At 31.7% G+C, this 15,364-nt stretch overlaps 1 protein-coding gene across 1 annotated transcript; it reads left to right on the forward strand.

Annotated features, from left to right (window-relative positions):
* Positions 1-822: 822 nt before the first annotated feature.
* LOC132743606 (acetylcholine receptor subunit alpha-like) lies at positions 823-3,359 on the forward strand. The gene is made up of 2 exons (XM_060732136.1): positions 823-987; positions 2,085-3,359. Exons 1-2 carry the CDS (start codon positions 823-825, stop codon positions 3,357-3,359), a joined length of 1,440 nt encoding a protein of 479 aa, XP_060588119.1.
* Positions 3,360-15,364: the final 12,005 nt, after the last annotated feature.

Below are 15,364 nucleotides of genomic sequence, written 5' to 3' on the forward strand. Positions count from 1 at the left end.
TTCATCATTGTGAGGCTGAGTGCCGTGCATAAAATTCAGGTCCCTGCGACCAAGGTCAAGGTCACACATCCTGTGCATATCTTCCCTACTGATTTGTTTTAAGGTTCATTTAACAACACAGTGCCAAGAATAAAAACTTGCTTGCTAGATAACACTTATCCATAATGCCCCCATCTCCATCTAAAGCTTTCGTAAACGGGCGTATTTTGTGACTATGGCACCCTTTTTCAACTTTAAACATGTGTTATCTTGTTGTTGTTTTTTATAAACAAAGCCACAACAGTAGCAGGTGTCCAGAGAACCATAATGCCAAAATTAGACAATGTTAAAATTAAGATGATGGTATATTCATAAAATATGAGCTTTTAATTGGTCATTTATTGACGCCGTTGTTTATAATAAGTATTCATCGGCTATTGTTGTATAGTTTTTTTATTATGCTATGTTTAAGACAGCGTGTTTTATTCATCTAAGATAAAAAAAATGAATATAAGGAAAACCGTCGCCCATATAGGTCTGAATGATGATGATGGTGGTGGTGGTGGTATAAAGAAGTAAAGAATGATCGTGATTAGAATTACAAAGCAAATGTTTACTTAGCAACAGCCAACGGTATTGCGAATTGATAATCAAACATTTGATTCTATACAGCATTGACTAGTATTAAATGAAAAACAAAAGACCCATTAGATTTATTAATATTGATGAATCAAACAAGATTAGAATGACAGTCACTGTTAAACCATAAATTACTAGTATCACCTCGACGCAATATATAAAAGGATCTCACTATTTGCGTATGAACAGTGAATGATTCAAATAATGGAGAAATGTGGAATAATTCTACTGTTGATGACTATGTCTGCCTTGCATCCAGCGACCTGTTACTTGCATAGTGACATGACTAGACTAATCGAGGATCTTTTCAACGACACAAGATACAGCAGACTTATCCGCCCAATTTACAACCAGGATAAAGTGATGGAGGTAATGGTTGACGTTCGTGATTTCGCATGATATGATTCACATGCCGTATGTTTTTGCTTTAACTTAAAGATCCGGCAACTCAATTTTGTATGGTTTGATATCATAAATATAATGCTCAAATGAAGATTTATCAAAATTGTAGGTTCCAAAAAGCATTATTTGTCAAGATATTTCCGAATTTACATTTCATGTTAATAAAGAGAGGTAATTACAAAAATTTATTTTCTATAAAGTCTGAGGCAAATTTTTCAAAAAGAAATGAATGCATATATCTTAATGATTACATATCATGTGGACACATAATTATTATTTGAAGTACATATTTTACTTATTCTTCGATATTTGAAAATTGTTTAAGAAGCATAATTATATACATATACTAAATTTCATTTAAGTGTGGCCGAGTGATTAAGGTCGCTGACTTGAGATCACAGGTCCCTCACCGCTGCAGGTTCGATCCTCACCCGGGTCGAAATCTTTCATGTGAGGAAGCCATCAAGCTGGCTTAAGGAAGGTCGGTGGTTCTACCCAGGTGCCCGCTCGTGCCCGAAATAATGCCCGGAGGGGCACCTGGGGTCTTCCTCCACCAATAAAGCTGAAAAAAAATCGACGAAAAAATCTCGGCGGGACGCTCTAGGATGGCCCGACTTGAGTGTACGGTCGCCCATATGTGCTTTCCGGCGGCGACCTTAAATAAACGCATTAAAAAAAATAACATGGTAAAACATTAATTACAACATACAAGATCTTTAAACTGCTTGAATTGATTGGTCTTTGCCACCATAGTCATTCCAGGCTGGTCAACTGTGCAATCTTACCAGGCATTATATTGTGTTGTTGTTTTCTTCTTTTTTTAATTTTTCTCTTTTTTGTATTTTGATATTCAAATATTGTAAACTTTGAAGGACTGTCGGTTCAAAGCTCAAAGCCGACCAAGTACAATACGTGAATTGTGAATATTGAGGATAAATATTTAACAGTAAGGCAAACTTTACTCAAATTTCAAATAAACTTATTGCTAAATAAAGTTTATAATATATTTTTATGAATTATTTTGTGGATTATTTTAATCTAAATAAAGTCTTTTTTATACACAGGTCAACATTACTCCTGGAATTATGACTATTGAAAGTCTGGACTTAACAACGAGTGAACTTCTTACTATAATGTATATTCAGATATCATGGATCGACGAGTTTTTGATGTGGAATCCCTTTGACTATGGAGGTATCACAAAGTTACCCGTACCTTACGAAAAACTTTGGATACCACCTTTATCACAGTCAAACGGAGCAATGAAAGAGAAGTCAGGCCAAATAATAAATCCTGGTTTTGCCCCAGTTTTCGTTTTACCTAATGGATACGTGCTCCTCGTCACTACAGGATACTACGTAACTAACTGTGAAATAAACACTAGTTTGTATCCATTTGACTCGCATAAATGCACTTTTTATTTCTTTTCCGCGTTGAATGATGCCACAGAAATGGAGTTGAATTCTCTTACATCTGATTTTGCTCTCGGGTTACTTCAACAAAATGATGCATGGCGTCACACAAAGACTGATTTTAAAAAAGACACATTTTCAGCCGAGAATATTGCGTACAACATAGCCAGGCTTCAGTTTACGATAACACTAAAACGAAGACCTATATTTGAGATCATAAATGTTTTTCTGCCGATTCTTCTGTTAACAGTTCTAAACCTTGCGGCTTATTTTGTTCCTGTCAATTCAGGCGAGAACGTTGCATACACTTTAGGCAGGCTTCAGTTTACGATAACACTAAAACGAAGACCTATATTTGAAATCATAAATGTTTTTCTACCCATTCTTCTGTTAACAGTTCTAAACCTTGCGGCTAATTTTGTTCCTGTCAATTCAGGCGAGCGTCTCTCATTTTCGATTACTTTATATCTTTCATTTGTATTCATAACGTCTGCAATGGTAAATGAAATGCCTCATGTCGCAAAGAATATAGCGTTTTCCTCTTACATCATGCTTTCTTTAAACGTCCTCAATACCGCAAGTGTACTTTGGAGTGTGTTTATGGTGCGGATGGCAACTTGGGCAAATCAAACGACACCGGTACCAATTTCTTTGCAGAAAGTGGTGAAGTTGGTCCACAAAATAGGTTCGACCACTTCTACGAAAGTCCATCCAAAAATAAACACAACCGATGACGATTCTGATGCAATCTCAACGGATAAAGGTCTTGAAAATTCTGATATTTATGATGAAGGAATAGTTGAAAAAGAATCAATATTGTGGTCTGATGCAGTGAAAGTCTTTGACAAGATTTACTTTACGGTCACAACTGTTTTAGTCACATGCGTTATTTCAGTCATGATTTGTCTGTGGCATCTTTCTGAATGAAAAGCTGCTGTCCTTATGTTGATTAAATTTTCTATATGACTGACAAAATAAGTGTCATCATAAAAGTATGTAAGATTTTAAAATGCTGAAGCTGTTATCAAGTGATGTTATCAAAGACTGAAACTGAAAGTCACTTTATCTATTTTTATAATAACATGTATTTTTCTTAAATTTTCTTACGCAAGACACTTTAAAACACAGTTATTCTCCCTCAGTTTCATTCATATTTCAAATGTGATAAAATCTTAAATCTTAAATTAGGAAAAACTCTCACTTGAGCCGTAACATGTATGTACTTAACCTTAAATTAGGAGTTTTTAAAGTTATGCTAGGATTTCTAGAAACAATATTTCCTAAATAAGATTATTTTCCAGAATAAACCATCTTTTTTGTTACTTCCACTATTGTAACCGTTTAATAACCGTTGAATAAAATATAAATTATCACAGAAAGTGTAACTCTATGTCATTCGAAATTGTGTTCATAAATCAGTGAGAATGATAAAGTTTGTAAAGGTATGGTCAGTCATTTTTCTAGTCCATTACAGTTCCATATCGAGCATAATTTAGTTATCAATTAAACCAATGATTGGTGCCCTACATTATTTACCGATATTATAGCGAGTTCTTTGAATAAAAATATATTTTACCTTAGTGTTAACGTGACATTTATATTAGACAGCTCTGATTGGTGCATTTTGCAGATGCGCGATGACGTAGAATCCTACCATTGCCGCTATATCAGAAGAACTGCGATGCCTGATCATACAACATAAATTATAACAAAAGTATAACTCTTTGTCATTTGATTGCTTTGTCAATAAATCAATGAGAATAATAAAGTCTGTAAAAAAAATGGTCAGTCATTTTTCTAGTCCACCACAGTTCCATATCGAGCATTGAGTTACCAACGTTTTCCTTGGTATCTATCTGAAAATCTTTACCATTATCATATCGCATCATCAAATACCCATGTTGTTTCCTGCCTCCTGTTCGAGGTTCTACTTCATAAAAAGTGTCTTCCTCTGTTTCAACTCCGAGATGAAACTGGTGTTTTGTAACATTTTATATCCGTTTGTTTGTCGCTAGAATTACTGGCATTTTTTGTCTCAGTTAACATGGTACTATTTAATGTTCATGAAATGCGACGGATCATAGGAGCCATTGATTCGAAACGCTCTTCCTAACTTAATGCTCGACAATTTTTTTTGGGAGCCGTTATGTCTCTACGTTGAGTATGCTGAATTTCATTCTTATCTGTCTTTTAAGTAATCTTTTTTTCCCTCTAAATCGCTTTTGTTGCTCATTGATTGCTCCTGCATTTTCAGTTCTCTCCTTCATCTCTCCCCCCAGTAGTTTCAATTTGAGCACATACCGGTACTTCACGATTTACTTCATGGTCACCATATGCGAGTGCGCATATACATGAACTACATTTCCATTAATTTGTGATCAGCTAGAAACATAAGATGTTTTGATTGAACTGTTATTACAAATAATAATATTATTTGATCATATTTATATGCGCAATACTATGAAATATTCATTCATTTCGAATAAACTGCCGTTTAGTCGGGTAACTTTGAAGAAAACCCAGCGGTCAGATCACTGTCGAGTTACACTTGCGGTGAGTTTTAGATTACACATCTTCTGATAACTTGAAATGATCGTAATGACAGCTTTATTTCCTTTAAGAGTAATCAATTCCCTACTATTTGGTACTAAGATATTGAAAATTGGTGAAAAAATGTTGAAGTTATGGAGTTCATATTAAGATGAGTGCTGAAAATTGAGCGGCGAGTTGCATACCTTTACTAAATATATATGTATCAATTTTTTATTTTTGGTAGGAAATGAAGTTTATTGAATTAAAAGCATAAACCAAATATTAAAACATATTTCAAATGAAAAATACTGTATTTTACATGGTTTTGAGAGGTATGAGGGCTGTAGAGTGGGTGTGGGGGTGAGGGGGGGGGGTGCGGGGGTAGTGACCAATCAACGCGCCGAACACCTATGGTAGGAAGGAATGAATGTCGGTTATATTATTAAAGCTTTTAAGAGTAACCGCGTTCAGTTCAAACATAGATGCATACAAACATACAAATGTAAATACTATTACGTCCAGCCGTTAATAAATTGGTTTTCGCAAATATTCAGGTTATTTATGTTGTATTTTGGCAACAGTTGTAAGAATCAAATAAGTAATGGTTAGTTTCTGTTCAAATCTGATTTACTATTTCACAATTTACATTTGCCTGTCATAAACTATGTTCATTAATATGCCATGTAAAATTAGACACTTAGTTATTGTAGATAATATACCACAAAGTAATAAATATACTTTTATTTATCAGCAAGAAAAACTGGTAATAAGCACTGAAAGGAATCGTGTTTTTATGAGCAAATAATTGTATGTTAATCATAAGGAAAGTAGAAATGCTTGTCAAACACGCGTTCTCTTTTCCTCTGTTCTGAAAATGTAACAATCATTACATTTAAACTCTCTTTATTTTCTTTGAGAAATATTGTCGTCATCTTACAATGTTAAGTATTTACTTCTGCTTATTCAATATATTTCATTTATATGTGAACTAATGGAAAATGATTGGACAAAGCCAAAAGTGGTGTGTAGAATAATTATTCTTGTCTCATTTGTTACATTGTTGGCTGAAGTAATTTATGTGTTAATCTTCTTTTATAAACTTCTATTTCAAAGATGTTGACAAATTACGAAAATGATAAAGATGTCTTAAAGGATTCCGCAATCTTCCACACAAGTAAGGTCTACCATACCTAATAGATGTGTGAATATGTATGTGATAGAACCTGAGCATTTCAACTGTCTTTTTTTGACAAATAAAATACATTGTGCAGCCATTGTAGTAGTTCTTGTATTCATCGGCCTTTAGGCTCGGATATGAAAAAGTATTTCTTTCCATTAACAAAATCAATTGCTTTGAAATATTATTCTTTTTATGGTTAAATATTATCATAAAGATGGATGGTAAATGGACTTGGAAGACAAAGTTTTCTTAAGGACAGCCATCGGCATGCGAATAAATGATAATACACTTGATTTAATATAGTATTGAAGATGAAACACAAAAGACCCATTATATTTATCAATATTTCTGAGACTACATTAAAATGATCTCAAAACAATATTGAAAAAGAACTGACCATTTGCGTATGCATCGTCATTGAAAATGGAGAAATATCAAAGTTGAATAATTGATTTTTTTGTGTTCATGTCTGCCTTGCATACAGCGATCTGCTACTTGCATAGTGAAATGACCAGACTTATTGAAGATCTTTTCAACAAAACAAGATATAGCTAGCAGACTTATTCACGCAATTTATAAGCAGGATAAAGTCATGGAGGTAATTATTGATAATTTTGGTTAGACTAAGTCATGATTCAAATGCAGTTTGTTTTTGTATTACCCTTAACCAGCTTTAATCGATTGTGATTGGCTTTTGCCACTAGTATTCAGTTATACTCAAACCGCCTGTACATCCATGAACTTGGTACCATTGTTCTATATTGTTGTTATCTCATGTTTAATAAGTTCGTCTGTTTCGAAAAAAAAGTCATACTTTTTTATTACAGAGGCATACACATGAAGTTGTTGTCGTCATGTGCAATGTAGCTTATCATTCAAATATTTTAAAAGTTATCGACAACTATAGGATAACTTGCTAACCATGACAGTTGTGCAGTTGTTAGGGACACAATCTGAAAGCAATATTTTTTATGTCTTCCTTTCATTCGTAGAATATTTTTCAAAACAGATTATAATGGTTGTTGCCCTAAACAGACGAGCTTTAAAACCACATGCCGGGCTCTTTTTGTATGTATTTATTTATTTATTTAGTTGCAGTTAGTTTATTTTTTGTAATTAAATAATTTTCATTTACTCTTTTATATTTGGAAGCGACTGTCTGCTCAAAAATCAAAGCCGAACAAATACAATACCTTTTGAAAATTGAACATAGATAATTAACAATAAGGCAAATCCCATATCACACATAATAATTTTCTTGTAGAATAAAGTTAAATTATGATAAAAGATTTATATATATATATATATATATATATATATATATATATATATATATATATATATATATATAATATATATATATATATATATATATATATATATATATATATATATATATATATATTTTCATGAATCGCTTTATTATTTAAATTCCTTTAAAACACAGGTCAACATAACTCCTAAAATAATGACTATTGAAAGTCTGGACTTAACAAAGGGTGAACTACTTACCATCATGTATATTCAGCTGTCATGGATCGACGAGTTTCTGATGTGGAATCCCTTTGAGTATGTAGGTATCAACAAGGTTACCCGTACCTTACGAAAACTTTGGATACCACCATTATCACGACCAAACGTAGCAATGAAAGAGAAGTCAGGTCAAATAATAAATCCTGGTTTTGCCCAAGTTTTCGTTATACTTATTAAGTTATACACTTAAGATATACCATAACTTGTTGATGTGTGATAAAATCTTAGCATTTCATCTCTTCTTTTAGGCATTGCAGTGGCTCTTGTAATTGATAGGATATCTTGTGCAGTGATGTGAAAAAAAGTACATTTTTTTTTCCACGAAAAAACTTAATTGCCTTAAAAATATTTGTTGCTCAATGGTTAAATATTATTATAAAGATAGGTGGTAAATTGACTTGAAAGACAAAGTTTTCTTAAGGACAGCCATCGGCAAGCAAATTCATGATAATACTCTTTATTCCATATAGTATTGAATGCGAAACACAAAAGATCCATTAGAATTATCAATATTGCTGAGACTATATTTAAATGATAGCAATTTACTGCCTCAAAACAATATTTAAAAATTACTCACCATTTGCGTGTACATCGTAAATGATAGAAAATGGAGACATATCAAAGTTGAATAGTTGCATTTTATATGTTCATGTCTGCCTTGCATCCAGCGATCTGCTACTTGCATAGAGACATGACTAGACTTATTGAAGATCTTTTCAACGACAAAAGATAAAGCAGAATTATCCGCCCAATTTATAACCAGGATAAAGTCATGGAGTTATCAGTTGATAATTTTGATTTTATACCTTCTTTTCACCAGGACAAAGTCAAGGAGGTCAAAGTTGATTAATATGGTTTGTCAGACTTCAAAAACCGTTTGTTTTTGCTTTACCCTTAATCTGATTGGAGCGATTTTGATTGGCATTTGCCATTAGTATTCAGCCACTCAAGCCGGCTGTGAATCGCCGAACTTGGTTCTATATTGTCATTATAATAATATGATTATATTAGTTTGTCTGTTTCGAGAAAAAAAGCCATACCTTAATGTTGTCAATAAATTTTGTTATCTAGGTGTAATGTTATCAAGTAATGGAAAATTTTATAATGCTCAAAAAACTTTATCTGGGCAAGCACTACGTGCCCTATTTACTCTTACTCATTATTTGATGTTGTATCTTTAGCTGTCTCAGAAAAGTTGAAATTGTTTGATGCAATGATTTTGCCAATTTTAAACTATGGATGTGAAATATGGGGATTCCATAAAGCCCCTGATATTGAAAAAGTGTACATTTCTTAAACAGATATTGCATGTTAGACAGCAAACCACTAACATTACTGTATATGCTGAACTTGGTAAAGTACCATTAGATATAATTAGGAAAGAACGTATTCTTAAATATTGGTGTAAAATTGTGAATTCTCCAAATACAATGGTGCACAAAAGTTTTATAGATAGTAAGCATAACAATGTTAAGGATTCTTGGGCAGTATTTGTTAAATCATTACTAGAAAACTTAGGTTTTGCATATTTATGGAATTGTATTTCCATTTCTCAATATCAATTGAATGCTGTGATCGAAAGATTGTATAGTCAATATTATCAAGATTTATACTCAATGATTGATACAATGCCAAAACTGAGTACCTATAAAATTATAAAAGATTGCATTGGATTTGAAAAATATTTGACGTGTGTCAAAACTGATGTTTATCGTATTGCATTAACTAGATTAAGATGTTCATCCCATAGACTTGCAATTGAAGAAGGTCGTTTCAGAAATGTTGTAAGAGAAGATAGAAAATGTATATATTGTAAAATGAATGCTATTGAAAATGAATATCATTTTGTTCTTGTGTGCCTGCATTATCGAGATATAAGAAATGCATGTCTCCCTAAATATTATTGCCATTGGCCAACGTCTCAGAAATTTAAAACTTTGTTAACTACACAACAGTCGAATGTTTTAAATAAGTTAGCAAAATTTATATATTTAGCAAATATAAAACGCACTGCATTTACTGATTAGATTTATATTAGTTCAAATATAATACTGTATTACTTTTTATGCATGTAAAGCACATAATTTTGTTTGTGTGGCCTGGTAACATGTACCGATCTTGTATTATACATGTTTATACTTATACGACCCAGTTATCGGAATATTTTATCGGACAATGTAGTAGTCACTTGCAAATAAATTTATGTGCTATCGAATTGAAATGTATAAATATGAGTGTTTCCTTATACATATATATTATAATTGACATTTATCATCATTCTTTGTATATAACATACTCTTCTCATGATATTTGTTGCCGCCTAATATATTCATTTAGGCAAAAAACTGTATATAATGTTTATATGCCTAATAAAATATTGAATTGAATTGAATTATATGATCACTGCGGCATATAGTTGTTGTCGTCGTGCAAAAACTTTAATGTTCAATGTAGCTCATCATTCAAATGTTTCAAAAGTTATAAACATCTTGGATAACATGCTAATCATGAAAAATGTGCAGTTGTTAGACAAGGGACATAATCAAAAAGCTTCATTTTTAGATATCATCCTTTCAATCTCAGAATATATGTTAAAATTGATTATTATAGTCGTTGCCCTAAACAAACTAGAGTCAACACCACATGCCGTGCTCTTTTTTGTATTAATTGATTGATTGATTTATTTATTTTAAATTATTTCATTTATTTTTTATTCTTGGTATTCACATCCTTTATTCTTTTATTTTTGTAAGTAACTATGTGCTCAAAAATCAAAGCCGGACAAGAACAATATGTGAATTTTGAAAATCAAGGATTGATAATTAAAAATAAGGCAAATCCCATATCACACATTAATAAACTTTTTGTTAAATTTTGATTAAAGATAATATCTACATGTATGGCTTTATTATTTAAATCTGAATAAATTCCTTTTATACACAGGTCAACATTACTCCTGGAATTATGATTATTGAAAGTCTGGATTTAACAAAGGGTGAACTACTTACCGTCATGTATATTCAGCTGTCCTGAGAGTTTCTGATGTGGGATCCCTTTGAGTATGGAGGTATCACAAAGTTACCCGTACCTTACGAAAAACTTTGGATACCACCTTTATCACAATCAAACGGAGCAATGAAAGAGAATTCAGGCCAAATAATAAATCCTGGTTTAGCACCAGTTTTTGTTCTACCTAATGGAATGGTGTTCTTTGTCACTACAGAATACTACGTAACTAAATGTGAAATAGACTCTAGTTTGTATCCATTTAACTTGCATAAATGCACTTTATATTTCTTTTCCGCATTTAATGATGTCACAGAAATGGAGTTGAATTCACATAAATCTGATTTTGCCTTAGAGTAACTTCAACAAAATGATGATTGGCTTCACACAAAGACTGATTTTAAAATAGACACATATTCAGCCGATAACACTAATAACACTAAAACGAAGACATATTTTTGAAATCATAAATGTTTTTCTGCCGATTCTTCTGTTAACAGTTCTAAACCTTGCAGCTTACATTGTTCCTGTCAATTCAGGAGAGCGTCTCTCATTTTCTATCACTTTATATCTTTCATTTGTATTCATAACTTTGGCGTCGCAAAGAATATAGCGTTTTCCTCCTATATTATGCTTTCTTTAAACGTCCTCAATACATCAAGTGTACTTTGGAGTGTGTTTATGGTGCGGATGGCAACTTGGGCAAAGTAAACAACACTGGTACCATTTTCCTAGCAGAAAGTGGTAAGGTTTTTTCAAAATATAGGTTCGACCACTACTACAAAAGTCCATCGAAATTTGAACACAACAGATGACGATTCCGATGTAATCTCAATTGATAAAGGTCTTGAAAATTCTGACATTCATGAAAATGAAATACCGATAGTTGAAAAAGAATCAATATTGTGGTCTGATGCAGTGAAAGTCTTTGACAAGATTTACTTTACGGTCACAACTGTTTTAGTCACATTCGTTATTTCAGTCATGATTTGTCTGTGGCATCTTTCTGAATGAAATAGTGGTGTCCTTTTGTTGATTAAATTTTATATATGACTGACAAAATAAGTTAAATATTCATCATGATAGTAAGTAAGATCTTAAAATACTGACGCTGTTATCAAGTGATATTATCAAAGACTGACACTGAAAGTCACTTTATCTATTTTTATAATAACATGTATTTTTTTTAAATTTATTTCGCAAGACACTTTAAAACACACTGTTATTCTCCCTCACTTTCATTCATATTACAAATTTAATAAAATCCTAAAGTAGGATAATCTCTCACTTGAGCCGTAACATATTATTTAAAGTTTTTAAAGTTATGCTAGGATTTCTAGAAACATAACTTCTTAAATGAGATTATTTTCCAGAATAAACCATTTATTTCTTTTATTTCCACTTCGGTAACCGTTTAAAAGCTTGGGTTATAATATTGGGCTATTTGTTGCTTGCAATGGCACAAAAATTCTCAATCAAATTATCAAGAACATAAACTAAACATAAATGAACACAAAATAAAAAAAATAGAATTTCAAGAATAAAGATATTTGCACAAACTTCAACAAAAATACAGTCCGATTGGAAGCATTTTGCAGGTGAGCGATGAAGTAGTTTCTTACCATTGCAACTATATCAGCGCTGTTTTGCTTACAACTACGATGCTTGAACTTAATGAATAAAATATAAATTATCACAAGGAAACGTATCTCTATGTTATTCGAATTCCGTGTTCATAAATCAGTGAGAATGATAAAGTTTGTAAAGATATCGTCAGTCATTTTTCTGTTCCATTACAGTTCCATATCGAGCAAAATTTAGTTATCAATGTGTTCCTTGGAATGAGCAACTCTTTTACAATTAACGTGGAGCACATCATCAAACTATGCTACTTCATCAAAGTGTATTCCTCTATGTTTCAACTCCCAGATGAAAATGATCCGTTTGTAATAGTTTATATTGTGATTGTGGCATTTTCTTCATAATAAACATGCTAGTAATAAATAACATACAATTCGACAGCTCATATTTTGCGTCTTATATGATCCGCTAATCCGAAGCTCTCTCCTTAACTTCATGTTCAACACATATTTTGTAAGCCGTTTAATCATCACCATATATTTCCCAATAGAATTTCAATCATTTCAGTCTGGCTTGTAGGGTTTTTTTTCCGTCAGAAATGAGATTATTGAGCATTGACTTCGCCTGCATTTTCAGTTAGGTTTCTTTTAACTCCTTCCCCAGTTTTAATGTGAGAAGACGCTATTCGATTTACTTCGTGGTCACCATATACGAGTAGGCATACACTACATTTCAATTAATCTGTGATCAGGAAGAACAATAATCACTTAAAGTACATAAAGACTCAGACATTTGGGGGGAACCCCCTGTAAACCAATTTTGCTCAGTTTCTTCTATTTCAGGCTTTATAAATTGATAAACACTTCTACATCTTCGTTGTTGATACTTTTGTCATCAGTCTATTTCATATAGGTATGTATGAAAGCCGATTATATTTTCGAAGCCTTTTAAATGTAGCCCCGTTTCGTTTAAACATTGATAAATACACACAAACATACAAATGTACATACCTTACATCCAGCGGTAATTTAATTGGTTTTGACATATCTCTCGGCTATTTATGTCATATTTAGGCCACAATTGTAAGAATCGAGCATTACCTGTCCTATAATTTGTTCATTTAATTGCAATGTAAAATCAGATACTTAGTCTGTAGATGATAAACTTTAAAATGATAATTGTACTTTTATTCATCAGCAAGTAAAACTAGTAATCACCACTCAAATATTTGAAAATAATCGTATTTTCATGAGCAAATAATTGTATGATTGTTAAGCATTAAGAAAACAGAATTGATTGTCAAACATGCAATCTCTTTTCTGATGTTCTGAAAATGTAATAATTCAATTACATTTAAACTCTTTTTCTTCTAGGAACAATTATATCGTCATCTTAGTTACAATATAAAGCATTGTTTTTTTTATTCAATATGTTTCATTCATAAAAATATGTGTACAAGTGAAAAACGATTGGACAAAGCCAAAAGTGATATTTAGAATAATTATTCCTGTCTCATTTGTTGGCTGAAGTAATTATGTTGGAATCTTCTTCAATAAACTTTTATTTCAAAGATGTTGACAAATTTAGAAAATGATATAGATGTCTTTGACGATTCAACAACCTTCCAAACAATTAAGATTGTGAACTTGTGGATGTGTGAATCTGTATGTGATAAAATCTGAGCATTTCGTCTCTCCTTTTAAGCCATTGCAGTGGTTCTTGTAATTAATAGGATATTCTTGTGCAGGGATGTGAAAAAGTACATTATTTCCATGAAAAAACTTAATTGCTCTTAAAATATATAGTTTAAACAATATTTTATTAATGAGCATTACATTTACATGATAACTGACAAATAATAAATAGTACGGATTGAGTAGGAAGCTTGAAAAGCTTTTTTTAGAAACTCTTTCCGTAATCACTATCACAAAGAGTATGTAAAATGGTAACAATTATATGCATTTTTGTGTTAAATATACATAATATTTTCACTATAAACTTGCTTCTTTACATGTACAAGAAAGTTAGCAATTTGCACTCTGTATTTCCTACTCGAAACGACATTAATTATAAAAAATAGACATAAAAATGTGAAGAAAAACCCTATAGCTCTATAGCATGAATACACGTAAGTGATCAATGCACAAATTAGCACGTTTAAACTTATCAAGGATAATAATAGAACTTTTAAACATATTTAAAAAAGATAAATAAAAATAAAGATATGGAAACGTAAGTTAATTGTTGAAATATTTGGGTAATAGAAGGTAAATAATAATGTGGAAACGTAAGTTAATTGTTGAAATTGTTGGGTAATAGAAGGTAAATAATAATGTGGAAACGTAAGTTTATTGTTGAAATAGGTAGGAAATAAGAGACAGATTTGAGAGAAAGAAAAAGAAAGACAACAAGAAATGGTCACTATAATACTATGGAGTTGATGGAACGAGTTTATAATATACTTTTGAGAAGATATTATGTATCTAAATCTCTATTTCATATAAGTCGAAATAATACCTTTCTATTACATTTCAAAACGTTTTGTTTTGTGTAAATATGAGTGTATATGAAGGACTATTGTTTCATTTAAATCGTCAGCAATTGAATTATCACCATAGAGTAAAACGTTAAGTGTGACCGTTGTTATTTCACTAAAATTGTTAAGGAGAACATTTCGTTCATCTTGGTACCTTGGACACGAGAAGAAATAATGAGATGTGTTTTCTAGGTCGCCACATTCACAAAGTGGACTTTCTATTATGTTTTTGAAAACAAAATTTAATGTTCTTTGAGAGAACTACAATGTGTTCTTAGTCTTGTGTGTATAATCTGGTATTTTCTCTCACCTACATAATAATGAGAAGGCACACTTTGGACATCTTCATTAAGTCATGAAAATTGAAATGGATGGTGAATTTCTGTAATTAACGGGAATATTGTTTCAGTCTTAAATTGATGATGGCAAAAATGAATGAGATTAAGGTTGTGTGTGACAAAATATATTTCTAGTGTGGTCTGCATTTCGTAAATTATAATCTGAAGATTCTCCTACTGTATCGGGAAGTAATGAAGAGAGGAAATAAGAAGAAAGATTATTGAA

The sequence above is a fragment of the Ruditapes philippinarum genome, unplaced genomic scaffold (genome assembly GCF_026571515.1).
Source record: "Ruditapes philippinarum isolate M1 unplaced genomic scaffold, ASM2657151v2 ctg6437_1_1_1_1, whole genome shotgun sequence".
NCBI classification, from domain to species: Eukaryota; Metazoa; Mollusca; class Bivalvia; order Venerida; family Veneridae; genus Ruditapes; species Ruditapes philippinarum.